The 18,768-nt window shown below is 36.8% G+C and overlaps 1 protein-coding gene across 3 annotated transcripts in view; it reads right to left on the bottom strand.

Moving 5' to 3' along the window:
• The window catches only part of SWAP70 (switching B cell complex subunit SWAP70), a 100,312-nt gene that overhangs the window by 43,591 nt on the left and 37,953 nt on the right, over nucleotides 1–18,768 (bottom strand). For all 3 annotated transcript variants that reach the window (XM_073216170.1, XM_073216172.1, XM_073216171.1), the window contains one exon: nucleotides 16,476–16,616. In XM_073216170.1, the coding sequence (XP_073072271.1) occupies nucleotides 16,476–16,616 (141 nt within the window). The remainder of the gene's footprint in view (nucleotides 1–16,475; nucleotides 16,617–18,768) is intronic.

Here is an 18,768-nt window from a genome sequence, read left to right as displayed (position 1 = left end):
GCTATATACTTTCCTCTTAAGACTGCTTTTGCTGCGTCACACAGAAGTTGGGGCTTTGTGTTGTTGTTTTCATTTGTTTCCATATATTGCTGGATCTCCATTTTAATTTGGTCATTGATCCATTGATTATTTAGGAGCATGTTGTTAAGCCTCCATGTGTTTGTGAGCCTTTTTGCTTTCTTTGTACAATTTATTTCTAGTTTTATACCTTTGTGGTCTGAAAAGTTGGTTGGTAGGATTTCAATCTTTTGGAATTTACTGAGGCTCTTTTTGTGGCCTAGTATGTGGTCTATTCTGGAAAATGTTCCATGTGCACTTGAGAAGAATGTGTATCCTGTTGCTTTTGGATGTAGAGTTCTATAGATGTCTATTAGGTCCATCTGTTCTAGTGTGTTGTTCAGTGCCTCTGTTTCCTTACTTCTTTTCTGTCCAGTGGATCTGTCCTTTGGAGTGAGTGGTGTGTTGAAGTCTCCCAAAATGAATGCATTGCATTCTATTTTCTCCTTTAACTCTGTTAGTATTTGTTTCACATATGTTGGTGCTCCTGTATTGGGTGCATATATGTTTATAATGGTTATATCCTCTTGTTGGACAGAGCCCTTTATCATTATGTAATGTCCTTCTTTATCTCTTGTTACTCTCTTTGTTTTGGAGTCTATTTTGTCTGATACTAGTACTGCAACACCTGCTTTTTTCTCCCTGTTGTTTGCATGAAATATTATTTTCCATCCCTTGACTTTTAGTCTGTGCATGTCTTTGGTTTTGAGGTGAGTCTCTTGTAAGCAGCATATAGATGGGTATTGCTTTTTTAATCCATTCTATTACTCTGTGTCTTTTGATTGGTGCATTCAGTCCATTTACATTTAGCGTGATTATTGAAAGATATGTTCTTATTGCCATTGCAGGCTTTAGATTCGTGGTTACCAAAGGTTCAAGGTTAGCTTCTTTACTACCTTACTGTCTAACTTAACTCGCTTATTGAGCTATTATAAACACAGTCTGATGATTATTTCTCTCCCTTCTTACTCTTCCTCCTCTATTCTTCATACATTGGGTGTCTTGTTCTGTGCTCTTTTTAGGAGTGCTCCCATCTAGAGCAGTCCTTCTAAAATACCCTATAGAGGTGGTTTGTGGGAGGCAAATTCCCTCAACTTTTGCTTGTCCGGGAATTGATTAATCCCTCCTTCATCTTTAAATGATAATCGTGCTGGATACAGTATCCTTGGTTCAAGGCCCTTCTGTTTCATTGCATTGAATATATCATGCCATTCTCTTCTGGCCTGTAAGGTTTCTGTTGAGAAGTCTGATGATAGCCTGATGGGTTTTCCCTTGTAGGTGACCTTTTTTCTCTCTCTGGCTGCCTTCAATACTCTGTCTTTGTCCTTGATCTTTGCCATTTTAATTATTATGTGTCTTGGTGTTATCCTCTTTGGGTCCCATCTCTTGGGAGTTCTGTCTGCCTCTGTAGTCTGAGCAACTATTTCCTCCCCCAGTTTGGGGAAGTTCTCAGCAATTATTTCTTCAAATACACTTTCTATTCCCTTTTTCTCTCTCTTCTTCTTCTGGTACCCCTATAATGCGGATATTGTTCCTTTCAGATTGGTCACACAGTTCTCTTAATATTGTTTCATTCCCAGAGATCCTTTTATCTCTCTCTGCATCAGCTTCTATGCGTTCCTGTTCTCTGGTTTCTATTCCATCAATGGCCTCTTGCATCTTATCCATTCTGCTTATAAATCTTTCCAGAGATTGTTTCATTTCTGTAATCTCCCTCCATACATCATCCTTTAGCTCTTGTATATTTCTCTGCAGCTCTGTCAGCATGTTTATGATTTTTATTTTGAATTCTTTTTCAGGGAGACTGGTTAGGTCTGTCTCTGCAGATCCTCTCTCAGGGGTTGTCTGGACTATTTTGGACTGGACTAAATTTTTTTGCCTTTTCATGATGATAGCGGTGGCTGTAGGCAGGTTGTGGGTGTGTCAGCTGGGAGAAGAAAGTCCTTTCCTGCTTGCTGGATGCCTTGCCCTTCTCCTCTGCCTGTGTCGGTTACCCGCACTCCTGGAGCAGCCGCCGGATTAATCCCCTAAGCTGCTGTGAGCGGGGTCTCCATCAGAGCAGCGCAGAGCCCTGCAGGGAATGGCAGGCATGCCAGGTGTACTCCTCCATGATAGCGGCACCCCTGCCGGGCAGCTGTGTGCCAGCAGCAGCCTTTGGGTCTGGCCCGGGCAGCTGTGTGTCGGGCTGGGATTCCGGTTGGCTGCTGGGAGTGTGGCTGCTCCCTCTGGCACCACTGCATGTGTGCGTGGGCCTCTCCCGTGCCCCTCTGGCGCCACCACCACTGGCACGTGCTGGCTGCTCCTGGGCCACTTGGTCACCACCACTGCCGCAGGCTCACACGGACACCTCCCGGGCCCCTCTGTCACCACAGCCGCCAGTGCACATGGTCCACTTGGTCGCCGCTGCCGTGGGTTCGCACAAGCCGCTCCAGTCCCCTTTGGCACCACCGGCGCACGCGGGCTGCTCCCGGTCCCCTCTGGTGCCACCACCCCCGGCGCATGCTGCCACTCTCCCACTACTAGGCCAGTGAGTCGGGGTCCACTCCAGTTGGGGGAATGACTGGCAGGCTGCTTAGTGCTGTGAGGGGCTTCAGAGCTGCACTGCCGCCGAGGGGGTTAGGGTGCCTAAAGTTCCCCAGGATTCCCAGCTGCTGGCTAAGTGTGCCAGGACAACTTCCTCCAACTGTGGGGTCCCTGTCTCTTTAAGACTTGAAAAAGCACTCACTTTTCTTTTGTCTCAGGGACGCTGGTTGCAGGGACCTGCCCACAGGTTTTGCTTTTCTGTTTCTCTAATATCTAGCACCCCATGCACCTTGTGTCTGCACTCCGGGTGCGGATTTCTAGAGCTGGTTGTTTAGCAGTGCTGGGCTTTCACTCCCTCCCCATTCCGACTCCTTTCTTCCCACCGGGTTCTGGGGTGGGGGGGCGTTCGGATCCCGCCGGGCCACAGCTTGTATCTTACCCCCTTCGTGTGATGTTGAGTTCTCACAGATGTAGATGTATCCTGGCTGTTGTACTGCATGCACTGGTGTCTCTTTAAGGAATAGTTGTATTTATTGTATTTTCATAAATATATATGTTTTTGAGAGGAGATTTCCACTGAACTACTCATACCGCCATCTTGGCTCCACCCTCCCTAATATGTTTTCTGTATTAAAAAAAAATCCACATATAAGTGGACCTGCACAGTTCAAACCTGTGTTGCTCAAGTGTCAACTGTAGTTGCTTGTATTCCACACTTTCAAAGGTTTAACTAAGAATGTTATAGTTAGCCTGACAGTAAAGAAATATCTGTCTATATCACTCATTTGGCACATAAAATACTGGCTCATTGAGTAGTTATTTTTTCATGCACATTATCTTTGAAATAGATTACCAGTCTGGGTACAGAAGAGTTGAGAATGTCAATTATTCAATATAAGCCATAAGCAGATATTAGCCAAAGATACTTTCTCTTGGGAAAAACTGTTTCACTGAAATTCTAAAAAGACAACCCTGCCATTCAGTCATTCAATCATTCATTCAACATTCCCTAGCATCTACTATAAGCCAAGTACTATGCTACAAAGTAAGGATATAAAGATGAAGAACAACTTGGTCTCTGCTCTTAGACTGTCACAGTTTATTAGGGAAAACAGATATGCAAACAGACTAATTTTAATATAACAGTGTATGATTCAATCATTTTTCATTCATTCAGCAGATAAAATTTAAATAATAATTATTTTCCAAGGACAGTGCAAAGATAATATTACTAGCCCATGTCTCCAAGAAATGTCAAGACAATTACAATATAACGTTTTAAGTACTATAATAGAGATAAACAGAGGGTTCTGTGGGAACACTGAGGAGCTAACCCAATCTAAGAACTGGGGGAAGATTTGCAGAAAGAGTGACATGACATAGGGCTGATTCCTAAAGGATCATCAAGAGTCAAACAGCCTACAGCCACCATGGAAAACAATATAGAGGATCCTCAAAAAATTAAAAATAGAACTACCATATGATTCAGTAATTCCTCTTCTGGGAATATATCCAAAGGTGACAAAACACTAACCAGAAATAGATATCTGCTCCCCTATGTTCATTAGCAGTATTATTCACAATAGCCAAGACAGGGAACAACCTAAGTGTCCATGAATGGATAAGTAAGTTGTGATATATAAATACACACACACACACAATAGAACATCAGTCATAAAAAAAGGGAAAAGCTACCATTTGTGACAACATGATGGGCCATGAAGGCATTATACTAAGTGAAATAAGTCATAGAAAGACAAATACTCTGATAATCTTACTTACACATGTAATCTAAAAAAGAAGTACTCCCTACAGCATCTTACTACGTTAATGGACAGTGACTGTAATGGGGTTTGTGGGGGGACCTGGTGAAGGGGGGAGCCTAGTAAACATAATGTGCCTCATGTAATTGTAGATTAATGATACCAAAATTTTTAAAAATAATAAATTGAAAAAAAAGAAATACTCATAGAAAAAGACCTCAGATTTGTGGTTAGAAGAGGAACAAGGGGGAACTGAAAAAAGGTTGCCAAAAGGTACAAAATTCCAGTAATAATATAAGTAATAGGGATGCAATGTACAGCATGAGGACCATAGCTAACACTTCTGTATGATATACAGGAAAAGTTAAGAGAGAAAATTCTAAGAGTTCTCATCACAGGGAGAACATTAGTTTTCCTTTAATCTTTTCTTCTTTCTTTTCCTTTCATTAAACTTTTATGAGAAGCTGGAGGTTAACTGAACCTACTGTGGTAATCATTTCACAATATATGCAAATCAAAATATCACACTGTACACCTCAAATTCATATAGTGATATTTGTCAATTATTTCTCAATAAAACTGGGGCAAGACATGGGTGGTCAAACAGTTTAAGAATGGGTTAAAAAGCGTCCCAGGTAAAACAGAATGTGAGAAAGCTCAGGGATAGGGATGGAGACAACCATGGTTAGTTTGGAAGAAATGTATGGAGTTTAATGTAATAGGAAACTTGGTGCTAGAGGGTGGCATGAGTCAAGGCTCTTCATAAGTACAAATAACAGAAGCCACCTTGGGTTTCTTTAAACAGAAAATGAATTTGTTGGAAAAACAATGGATAACCTCAAAGATTCACCACGAGAGCTGGAAAACCTAGGCTCTGAAACTAAGCTTTATGAAGCTAGGTCAGGCAATCGGAACCACAGCCGAAGCTACCCACGGGAACAGCATGGTGGAGACACTACTGCCAGCATGACATGAGGCCATCACTGTTGCCACTGACCCAGTTGTTGATCCTTCATGTCACTCACTACAGATTCAATGTCCCTTTGACAGAGCCTGGGTCACATTCCTATGCTCTAGCTGCCAGGGAACAGGAAAACTAGCATCTGAACTTTTTAATAACTAAGATGTCAGACAAGTTCTGTCCCCCAGGGAAATTCCCCAAACAAAAGAAAAGATTTCAGATCCTCAGCAGACAAAATATGTCAATGTCCACTGCACGGGGCACAGTGAAAGATGAGGCTAGAGAGATAGGCAAGGCCCAGATCACAAAGAGCCTTATAATTCACATTAAGGAATTAGGCTTTATTTGTACTGATAGAGTGGAAGGGAGCAACATACACAACCTGCATTTAAAAGCCATATTCTGGGACGATACGATGTACTGGAGGAGGCAGAGCGAGTAGCAGGACAAAATGAGCGAGGCATTTCTTTTTAGAGAGATATAAACAAAGTATTATATGTACTATAAGAAAGAAGTCACTAGCTGGCTGGAGAGGGAAGTTTCTCTTGATCTCTAACTAGAATTTGTGGTTGGCAAAGCAGTTCCCCTGGAGCAGGAAGATATCCTTTGTGCTCTGCCTTCAACACTCTTTCTCAGTCTGGCACCACTTCTCACATCCCCATCAAACACAACTGATCCCACAAAGGGAAAGCAGTAGCTGCTGCTACAGCTTCTTTTCCTTTTCTTTTCTTTAACATTTTTATTACACTTATTGAAGACAGTTAATGCTTTGCATTTTATATACAGTAAACTTCGTAATCCTTTAAGATTAAATATTGTCCTTACTTTACAGATCAGGAAATAGAGGTTCAGAAAAACTGAGCACTTTTACAAAGTTCACATGGCTAGTAAATATCAAAACCAGAGTTTAAATCAAAGCTCAAATACTATCTCCTTCCTCTGTGCTAAACTTCTTGCAGAACTCAGTAGATGGAGGACATCTATGTGCTGAAAGCCATCACTACAGGACTAGTTTCAAAGGCCACCATCATCACTCTATCCACCCACACCCCTAAAAAATACTAAGTGGAAGATACGCTACACAAAGGAAATGACATGTGCACAAAAGCATACAGCCTTACTCTAAGGAACAAGAAGTGATTCTGTGTGGATTATGTGGTGAATTATAGGTTGCCTGAGGCGGAGTGACAGATTTATGCCTGGAAAAATGAACAGAGACCAAATCACAAAGAGCTTTGTAATTTTAAGAAATAGCCTGTAGAACACCCCCAACTGAGGGTTTTAGAGCAGAGAACTAGCAGGTCATCTGCAGCCAGATTAGTACTTTGCAGAAAAGATGGTATTTGAGGCAGACATTAAAGTATATTGACGAGTGCAAGGACAAGTATTTCAAAGGACAGGAAAGGAAACGGCATGAACAAAGGTATAGGGGAGCAGCACACCAACCATGTTTGGGGAATAGTCACAGGATGAAGGGGACAACAACAAGGGAGAAAGTAAGATAAAGTTTTCAATTGCAGGCATCTTCAACTTGAAGTTCTGGTAAGACATTTAGATAGAGGTGTCCAAAGACAAAGAAATAGCACTGTAACCTAAGAGGAGAGGCAGTGAATCAACTGCATGCCAACGATGACTGAAGCTATGATGGTCAATGAGATCACTGAGAGAGAACATAGAGCAAGAAAAGAATGGGATCAAAAACAGAACCTCAGGGAATAGACACATCTACCAAACTAGAGGAGGAGGAAGAATTATGATGACTAAAAGAGAAGTCAGAGTGGCAGAAGACCCACAAAGATATTAAAACTTACTGACAAACAGCTAAGAAGGTTTGATCAAGAATGCCAAATCTTACAGAGAGATTAAGGAGGACTTCTTTAAGAAAAAAACACTGGTTTTACAATTCAGTGGTCACTAGTTACCTGAAGGACAGCCAAGAAGTTTGGGTAAAAGTCAGACTGCAATGGGATCAGAAACCAAGCAAATTCTTCATAAATTACTTTTCCCAGGAAATAAGTAGTGGCTTTTTGATCCATGTTCACTGCATCTTACTTAATTTTTATATGTTGTCTGTTTAGCTCACTCCTCCTTTAAAATCTAATCCCCTAATCTTTAGTTTAATCATGCTCAAAGGTAAAAGCATATTAAATGACATTTATACCTTTAAAGAAAGTATAAAATCAGCTAAAACCTGTGCATTTTACTGTATGTACCTCAATTTAAAAAGTTAAAAAATAAAAAATTGCAAAATCAGATCACATGAAAATCCCACAGCTAATATTATATTCAACAATGAAAAATGGAAGGTTTTCCTCTAAGATCAGAAACAAGGCAATGATGCCCACTCTCATCACTTATATTCAACACAGTACTGAAAAGCCTAGCCAGAGCAATTAGGCAAAAAAAAAAAAAAAAAAAAAAGAAATAAAAATCATCCAAGTGGGAAAGGAGGAAGTAAAATTATCTGTTTGCAGATGACATGCTCCTATATGTAGAAAATACTAAAGATTCCACACACAAAAACTGTTAAACAAATGCAGCGAAGTTGCCAAATATAAAATCAGTATTCAAAAATCAGTTGTGTTTCTAACTAATACACTAACAATGAATGATTTGGAAAAGAAATTAAGAAAACAACCCACTTATGATAGTATCAAAAAGGATAAAGTACTTAGGAATAAACTTAACCAAGGAGGCAAAATGCTTATACATCGAAAACTATAAAACATCACTGAAAGAAACTGAAGATGACACAAATAAATGGAAAGATAGCCCATGCTCATAGATTGGAAGAATTCATATTGTTAAAATGTCCATACTACCCAAAGAAATTACAGATTCAATGCAATCCCTATTAAAATCCCAATGGAATCTTCTCTTTTCCAGAAACAGAAAACATCATCCTAAATTTCATATGGAATCTCAAAGTACTATGAATAGCCAAAACAATCTTGGTAAGAATAGCAAAGCTAGAGGCCTTATACTTGATTTCAAAAACATATTACAAAGCTATAGTAATCAAAACAGTATGGTACTGGCATAAAGATAGACATACAGACCAATAAAACATAATAAAGAACCCAGAAATAAACTTTCACATATATGGTCAAATGCTCTTTAACAAAGGAGCCAAGACTACGTATGAGGAAAGGACAGTCTCTTCAAAAAATGATGCTGGTGTGGGGTTAAAAGAGTCCAAGAGAAAACATGGTTGCAAGATGTGCTGTTTTATATTTACACTATAAAATTTCCAGTGATAAATTTTGATAGGAACTGCACTGAATCTGTAGATTGCTTTGGGAATCTGTAGACTGATGTGTGAAATTTTAACACATTGGTTCTTCCAATCCATGAGCATGGAACATCTTTCCATTTATTTCTGTCCTCTTCCATTTCTTTCATCAGTGTCTCACAGTTTCCAGTGTACAGGTCCTTTACCTCCTTGGTTAAATTTATACCAGGTAGAGAAAGATAAATACCATATGATTTCACTTATTTGTGGAATACAAAAAGAAGGCAAAACAGAAGGAACAAAACAGCATTAGACTCAGTCACTGAGAAGGGACTAGTGGTTACCAATGGGGAGGGGAATGAGTGGGGCCAGAGGGAAAGGGGAAGGGGGAGTGTTGAATCACTGTGATGTACATTTGATAAAATAAATAAACTAAAAAAAAAATGATGCTGGGAAAACTGAAATACATATACTGTATGTGTGTGTGTGTGTGTGTGTGTGTGTGTGTGTATATATATATATATATATATATATATATATATACACACCCTTATCCTATATGCATATCTTACACCACATACAAAAATTAACTCAAATTGGAATAAGGATCTAAATATAACCAAAACTATAAAACTCCTAGAAGAAAATGCAAAGGGAAAGTTTCATGACATTGTTATGGGCAATAATTTATTGAATATGACACTAAAAGCATTGGCAACAAAAGCAAAAATAGACAAATGAAGCTACATCAAACTTAAAACTTCTGCACACAAAAGAAACTCAACAAAGCTGAACAACAATAAACCAAGTACTTGCCATCACAGAACTTACACTCTAGGAGGAGAATCAGATACCAAACAATATAGCAATAACAGAACCACTTACCTGATGAAAACTGTGGTAAGTGCTGCAAAGGAAAAGCACAGGATGCTGTGAGAACACATTACAGGAGAGCGGGTTAGCTCTGGGAAGGGAGGGGTGTTACCTAGAGAAACCTCCCTGAGGAAGTGACAATCAAGATGAGAACTAAAGGATGAACAGGAATTAGCTGCATGTTATGGGAGAAGGAAGCCTTACAGCAGAGGAAGCAGCATGTGTGAAGGTTCTGTAGCAGGAAGGTCTTAGTAATTTGAGGAACAGACAGAAGGCCAACATGGTTTCACTGAAGAAAACGAAAAGGGGAGAGGAGAAGGAAGAGGCTGGAGAGGTTGGCAGAGGTCAAATTGAACATGATCCTGTATGCCATAACGATGTTGGACTTTACCTAAAAACAACAGCAAGACATTGAAGGGTATGGGTTCAGTATTTCATGCTTTTTAAATTAAATCTGTAAATTAAGATGATCTCTAGGTCTATTTTGATTATAAAAGGTCTAGAAATGGATTCCAAATTCTATCTCATCTAGGATCTGAGTTTATATCACAAATATTAAATTGACAGTCTCATATCTTTCAGAAAACTAATAACGGCCACCAGTGGTTTCAAGCTGTACAAAAGGAAGATAATTTCCTACAAAGAATGTAGAGCTGTTCTTACTTTTAATATATATTTGTTTTTCACCAAAATCCATACATACAAAGACTATTTATAGACCTCAATTCTGACTCAAAGTACTAAAAGTATTTACAGAACTAAACTCACATGTTCTCTAAACTAGAATTTTCATGCAAACCAGATCAAGACTGAAGTTCTTGTAGCACAAAGACAGTTCTCAAAAGACAGAGAAATTTGCCATTTTGATGCTTTAGAAATTGATTGTTGAATTTGTTTTCTCAAAAAGCACTCATACACTGATCAATAATTCTATTTCAAATAAATTTATCCTAAAAAATTCAGAGTCCATTCAAGAGTTGCCTAGGGTAGTCACTATTATTTATTAGAGGGGAAAAAAGTTAAAATAAAATACAAGTCCACAAAAAAGGAATGGTTATAAGATTAAATTGAATACCACTTAGTAAGTAGCTAGGTGACCTTAGGCAAGCAGTTTAAACCAAGGCCCAATCTCTTATCTTTTAAATGATGGTAATTATGATATTTAACCTCCCGAGTCTATATAAAGAATTAATTAATTAATAGTTTAAAACATTCAAACATAGTGCCTGAAACACAGCAGACACTAAAGAAATGTTAGTATCTTTATCTTTATACTCATGTTTTCAAAAAAAATTTTATGACATGGGAAAGGCAATATTAATGTTAATTGTTCAATATGATACAAACTTGAAAAACAATATATACAAACATTTTAAAAAGTAGACTCAAAACAGATCTAAATGTTAACAGTGACTGCCTCTAGATGGCAAGGTTATGGGTGATACATATTTTCTTACTAAGTTTCCTTTTTTCCCCTTAATATCCAACAATAACCTGTATTACCATTACAATTTTAAAAAACTTTAAAATCATTATCTTATATTAATCATCAGGGTGAAGCAAATCAAAATACAGTAAGATACCACACTTCACATCCACTAAGATGACTGCAATCAAAAAGACAGAAAATAACAAGTATTAAAGATATGAGGAAACTAGAACCCACGTACATTGTTAGTAGGAAAATAAAATGCACAGGTGCTTTGGAAAACAGCTTGGCACTTCCTGTTAAGGTTAAACAAAGAGTTGCCATATGACCCCACAATTCCATTCCTAGGCATATACTCAAGAGACACTGAAAACTTAGATCCACACAAAAACTTGAACATGAATACTCATAGCAGCATATTCATAATAACCAAAAAGTACAAACAACTCACTTGTCCATTACCTGATAAATGTACAAAATGTGGTATATCCATAATTGAATATTATTCATCAATAAAAACAGGAATGAAGTACACTTACAATGTGAATGAGCCTTTAAAACAGTATGCTAAGTAAAAGAAGGCAGATACAAAAGGCCACATATTAAATGATTCCATTCATATTGTATGAGTTCAGAATAGGCAAATCCATACGACAGGAAGATTAGTGGTTGCCTAGAAAGCTGTCAGGGAAGAGAGAGTAAGTGCCAGTGGCTATAGTTTTCTTTGAGGGAGGATGGTGAAAATATTCTAAAATTAATTGTGTTATTGTTTTTCTTGTGAAACCTTCATAAGATTGTATATCAATGATACCTTAATAAAAATAAACAAAATTAAATTAAATTAAATTAATTGTGATTGTTGCACAAAAACATGACTATCCGAAAAACCACTGAAATGAAGGCTTTAAATAGTTAAATTGTATGGCATGTGAATTATATCTCAGTAAAGCTGTTGTTCTAAAAAAAAAACAATAATTTCTTTAAACTACATTACTCTTAGATTTATGATGCTGGCCGAAGTGTTCAATGGAATAAAGACACCCATAGTTCTCAACATGGAACCTCTATACTCAGAAGTTTTTAGTCAGGTGTAACTTCACAAACAGGATGAAAATATAGGGTCCAACCTGGCCATTGTGCCAAATTAATACTTCCTAACTTTAAAGCAAAAGTGAAAGGAAAAATGGCACAGACTAAAGGACAATAAGAAAGGACCATGCAAAAACATGGTTTTGGGTATTTAAGAGCAGTACCATTCCTGCTAAATGATAGTTATTAGGCACACATTTGAAGACATTTTGAGTGCTGAAGGCATATTCATTTAACTAATAGAAATCTGAAACCTCTTTTTATAGAAGAACTATACCTCACATATGAACTATAAACATCTGTGTAAGAAAGCATAAATGTCAGCCTAGGAAAACAGAATGCAGAGGCTACCAGCCTCTACAGAAGGGACATTACATTGAACTGAAATGTTTCTTTTTATGTGTTTTTCTTTTGCATGTATGCATATTTCTAAAAAGAGCCAAAAAACGATTATGTTAGAAAGCAGCAATACACTGGCATATTGCCATTTTACTACTAGGTTTTAATCACATAGCCCAGAGCAATGTGTAGCATGTAGAATCAGGGAAAAGAACTAAAAAATTACAGAACCCAAGAATGGACTAACAGTTACCAAAGGGAAAGGGCCTGGGGAGGATGGGTGGGAAGGGAGGGATAAGGGGGGAGAAAAAAAAGAAAGGTGGCATTATGGTTAGCATGTATAATGTTGTGGGGGCATGGGGAGGGCTGTGCAGCAGAGAAGACAAGTAGTGATTCTATAGCATTTTACTACGCTGATGGACAGTGACTGTAATGGGGTATGTGGGGGGGGACTTGGTGATGGGGGGAGTCTAGTAAATATGTTCCTCATGTAATTGTAGATTAATGATACCAAAATAAATAAATAAATAATACATAAATAAAAATAAAAAATAAAGAACTAAAAAATTGATTCAGACCAAAAAGCCCAATAGACTATTAAATCTCATGAAATTAGAATTAAATTGCCTCGTAAACATGCTGATGCAAAACTATGTTTGATGTAGTCTACTGGGGCTGAATAGCAAAAAGGTAATAATGTACCACTTTCTGCAACTATTCACTGTCAGATAATCCAAGGATAGTGTCTCTGCCAAAAGAGAAGGAAAGCTCACATAAATAGAATAGAATTCTCACTTCATGTCTATAGAGTTCTATTCTTTACTAAAGAAGGAATTTAACAAATTTTTTTTAAGTTAGCACTCAGGGAAGGCAACATATTTGATACAACAGACATATTCATCATTTGAAACTCAGGAAGGCTCAAAGCAAATTCTATCAATGTAAAGAAGAGGAATGATTCTCTCTGAAGAAGCAAATATAGAAACCAAATGGAAAAATCATTTCATGGAAAGCGAGTTTCAGTATCATTTATCTTTGGGTCCCAATCCCTTCAGAATAATTCTCCTAAGCAAAGGCAGAAAACTTCTAAACCCACCTGTGGGAAAATTGACCAAAATGAACACTAAAGAAGACCAGATACTAATTAAGAAAAACAAATCATCTGAAAAGACTTGAGAAAGAACCTACTTAGACGAAGGCTGAGACAGTTTGAGATTATCAAAATGGCATTTAAACCACTCCACCCCTGCCTCTATGTATTAAATAATTGGAAAACCATAATAATTCTGGAAGAGAGTATCTCTCAATAATACAGTTAAAAGAACACTGGTCTAGAAGACAAATGGCCTAGTTCAAAAATCTATATATCCCTTATTAGTTAGGCAACTTCACACTTTATTAAACGGGGATAAGAATTCCATTTATACATTACAGGATTAGCATGAGGATCAAATAAGACTGTGTGTGTGTGTGTGTGTGTGTGTGTGTATGAAAGTACATCTTGCAAATGTTTAATCATTATTTCATATTTTCTTTGCATAACTGATGACAATCTCATCTTAGTTCTTTTCCCTGATTCTACAAACTGATAGTTTTAATATTAACACTCTCCAGTCACTATTTGCATTTTTTTCAACCAAGTTTCAAAACAAGGCATTAATCTTCACTCAATTTAAACCCACACCATGGAAACCTTGGCCACTTTATTTGAATTGAAGGAATGGCAGAATTCCACTCCAGGTGGCTAAGCAATAATAAACAAGGGCTCGCTGTTTCATCACATCCTCACTCACTTTGTGAATAAGTTCTTCTCCAAATTTAGTGGCTAATTTTGGACTTTAAATACTGCTGTATTTTCTCCCCCTGTTACAAAACTTTAAAATACATAAATACTAAGACAAAGAATGTTTTAAAAATTAAGATTCAAGATTTTTAAGGAAAGTTACACCAAGGAGAACAAAATGCATTATTAGGGTATAGCAACTTCGGGGTATTAAACCATTTTCTCTAACCACACAGGCCCAGCGCACACAAATTCTGACACTGAAAAACAAAGCAATTCCCTGATTTCTCAGAACTTCCCATTATGTTCTCTATTTTCATAACAGGCATAATTCTGCTTGTTTTCTTTCATTTTTAAGATTGAACATATGCACACATCAGGTCATCAAATATTTGCTGAATATAAGACATATTTATTTACAATACAACTACAGAACACAAATAAGCTACCAAATTGATGAATAGAACAGCAACCAAAACAGCTCCAGAAAATAGTATAGCATAATACTGTTTAGTTTTGTGACTTGACACATCAGTTTCTGTACAATTTGATTCAATCTTTTTTATTGAGATACAACAAACATAGCATAAAATCCAGCCTTTAAGTATAAAATTCAGCAATTTTTAGTACAGTCACAAGGCTTTGCAACTATCATCACTATCAAACTTCAGAACATTTTCATCACCCCAAAAAGAAACCACTGGCCAATTAGTGATCACTCACCATTCCCACCTCTCCACAGCCTCTGGTAGCCACCTATATATTTTGAATCTCTGTTTTCATATTTTGGACATTTCATCTAAATGGACTCATACAACATGTGGCTTTTGTTAGTTTGATTAATTCTTATGTTTCATTTGACATGGTTTGTCTTTTTTTTTCCCTAATTAAAGCATAATCAAGGCAAGGTTACCTCTGCAGGGAAACTACTTTAATATATATGTATATATATATATAACATATATACATAAACAAATGCCGACACAAATAAAAAGCAAAAAACTGTATTGTGAGGCTCATCTGAAATAGAGAGATATAGGTACAAAGAATACTACATAAATGAACACACTGTAATTTTGACAAATCTTTACTGCAAAATTTCTAAAAAATATAGTGTGGCTTTTAAAAAGAACCCTGACCAACATTTTGGTATTTTCCTAACTACTAACTTAAATTATTACTGCAAATTTTAGTTATTGTACTTTGCTATTATAAAAAGACACTGAACTACAAAAGGATTTATATATCTATGCAATGAAAATCTGAAAAAAGCCATAGAAAGAAGTATGTAAATAGTTGTGGTATTTAAGTGATGGGAAAATAAGAGATTTTTTAATGTATTTTATTTTTAATTTAAAAATATTATCACTTTTTGAAAGGCATTTTTGAAATAAAGCCAAAAATTTTATGCTTGGTGTTAAAAATGGGCAAAAGCAGGAATTCCCAACTCTTCATGTGAGTTTATGATACTGTCATATCTCAACTAAGTGGACATGATAGGGAAAGATGACACTAATATATCGTTCAGTTAAAAAAAATATAAGTTGAAGAACTATATTTCTAGCCTGATCCTATTCACACAGAAACAAAATACTATCTACTGTGTAGGTATGTGTTTGCATGTATATATTGAAAAGGGTCTGCAAAAACATTCACTAAACTGTTAACTGTGGTTATGCCTGCAGAGTCAGACTAGAAAGGGTAAAGGGACATTCACTTTTTAGTTCATATATTTTCATATTAAGTGCCTATATAATAACAAGCATGTGCTGTATTTTGTAATTTTTTTAACTATTTAAATGTACCATAAGTTCAGATTATCTTCTTCTAAAAAGGCATAAACATACATCAAATTCAATGCTTTTATGTACCAATTTTTAATTATCCAAACAAAGGTAGAAACCAAAGCAAATGCCAATAGGTTACATCTAGCGTCCAAACACGTAGTAGTTTTTTGCAGCATCTTTGGCTCATAAATACCCCAGAGGAAGCATCTGAGTGGTACTCTGAAAAGTCTAGGATGAAAACTTTGTTGTATAATATCTATTTGCTAAAGGTAATTACCATCACCTTTAGAATTCACATTTTGCCCCACAATGCTTTAACAATCATTGCAGTACACACAGAACAAGAATTTAACAAGAAAAAAACATCCTGAAAGAAGACAAGTAAGAGGTTAATGCAAAATCAGTTCTTAATTTCAAGAAATGCATGAGTTGGGTAATATCAAACCAAGTTTTAGAAGACAGTGGAGAAGAGGAAGAAATAAGAAGCATCATCAGCCTCTTATTTTTTTTCTTTCCTTTCTGATTTCTTTCATGATGACTCACTCACACTTTAGAGTACCTCACCAATAAGGGGCTCCAGGGCGTACTTGAAACGGCAAATCAAACAACATGGTAAAAAGAAAGAGGTTAGAATCATACCTTTTCCAAAATGAACTTGTTTAAGTACGGCATGTAGCCTTGGTTGGACACGGGCCCCTCATCATCATCCCTGAAGTGCTCTTCAAGGGCAACTGGATCATGTGGAACTTTAAGCACTGTGCACAGGTTATGGGAAAGGACCTGCAGGGGAAAGAGAGCAGTTTAAAGGCATCCACTAACCAGCACATGGCACCTTTACTGTCTGAACACAACTGGCTGTGTGTTCCCCTGCCCCACCATGCAGAGAGAAAGAGAATAAACTAGCAAATAAGGGGTACTGATCAGCTGCCAGCTCCCCACTTGTCTGTTACCCAGGAATGTCTCTCAATCCTCCTCAGTTTTGGTTCACTTCAAACAAGTCTCTCCTACAAGCCCACAATGAACCAGGCTCCATGCAGATCTGTGTCTATAACACTCCTTAGTCTTTTATTAGTTGGCCCACATTAAAAAGAAAAAGGAGGGAAAGAGCAAGAGAATGTGTTCAAAATTAAACTTCTCCCCAAAGAGAGCAGCCTCAGTCAGAGTCATAAGAGAAAGAACCTGGAGCTGGACAGTAGCAGCTGACGGGTTTGGACAAGGTGGCTGCCTGGGCCAATCACAACGTTGCTATGCTTTAATGTTCTCATTACTCAACAAAAAGGCCCAAGTTAATATGCAAATGTACCAAGTATTAATTAGTAATCAATAAAGTCCAAATATCTCTAAAATTCTATAATACTAGGCTAAGCTTTCAGTATAAAATTTCAGTACGTTTCAGCATTAAAAGGTATAAATGTAAAAAGAAAAAGAAATCAAGGATCCACTTTAGAAATGAGAAAAATTCATAGCAAAAATACCTCAAGAGTCACCAAAACGGTTGCAAATATTCTGTGGAAATTTGCATTCCACATATAAAGGGTTACTAGTCTTGACGATAACCTGAAGTGTACACATTAACACTCAGCTAGTTGAATTAACAGTGTGGGCTATTCTCAGTACTAATCTTGTTTCACATTAAATGAAAATTAAAAAATTAAACTTAAATTCCTCCCATTTCATTTGTGCATTCTAAACCGGTCAAATTACATAGCTAAGGCTGTACTTCCTTTAACAGAGAATCTTATTAGATATTAAATATGGTTAAAATATGCCCTATTTTTCTCAGTGCTACCCATTTAATCACTTAAAGAGCCACATCCATGTCAATGAAAACTTTCAATTCCACTAAGCAAGTCACTTTTTTCTGCATACATGTATTTCAGTTAAGTTTCTTTTAAGATTCAAAAAAATTTATTCTATAAAAAGAATATTTGCATATCTTCTTTCCACATTTGTTTTGTTTCTCAAAGCTTCATTTATGTGGAGATCCTTTTCTACACGCTCTACTGGTTTTAAGGAAGTCAGTAAAGTAAAGGAAGTAAATTCACAAATGGTTACAAATGAAGTAATGAAGACTTTTTTATCAGCCCCTACAAAGCAGGCTGTGTTTCTCAAGCAAACCCTCTATTTGCCAATAGCAGAGCACATGAAAAGAACACGCTGGAGCTTTTATTGAAGAATCTTGCACCACAGTGAGCAAAATCCTGAATAGATATTTCCTTCCTCTATTTACTTAGTAAAACCTATAGAGTAATTATCTAGCCCGAAAGAGATTTTCTGAGGATCAACTTCAAGAATGTGAAGTGCTTAAAAACTGTTAACGTACTACAGAAATACAAGTTTTAGAGAAATAAAAGGCATATTTTTCAGATAAGGCTCAAAGGTCATTCAATTTTTCAAATCATTTAGGACTCCACCCAAGTAAAAATTCCCAGCCATTGGTTGAACTATGGAACATCCATAAACCATTAGGAACAAAGAGGAAGCTCACTGTGTAGTGATATGAAAAGATCTTCAAGATAAATTAAGGTGAAAAAAAATGCAACACACCAAGACTACATACACTGTGCCATCTTTTATGTAAAAGAAAAAGGAAGAAAAAATAAGAAACTCTAGGAGGATATCTAAGAAACTAAAACAGTGGGGGAAAGTGTAGTCTGATGATAGACTTGGGTGGAAAATGACTTTTCATTGTTCCTCCCCCCATTTTCTATAAAAGTTTGGAGAAAACAAAAATTCACCTATTCAAAAATGTACTGCCTATTTTAAAAAATTAAATATATCAAGTAGCCAGCCTAAAATCACCCAGTTAAATCTATTTATCTTCAAAGTTTTTATTTTTTCTTCTACATTAACCTACTCACTAAAGATTAGATACAAAAGGAAGACATATTCCACAGCAACATGCCACGACCAATGGATGAGCGAGACATAA

This window comes from Manis javanica, chromosome 11 (assembly GCF_040802235.1).
Source record: "Manis javanica isolate MJ-LG chromosome 11, MJ_LKY, whole genome shotgun sequence".
Lineage (NCBI taxonomy): Eukaryota > Metazoa > Chordata > Mammalia > Pholidota > Manidae > Manis > Manis javanica.
Note: the sequence above shows the minus strand (reverse complement) of the source record. Positions and strands in the feature narration are given on the sequence as shown.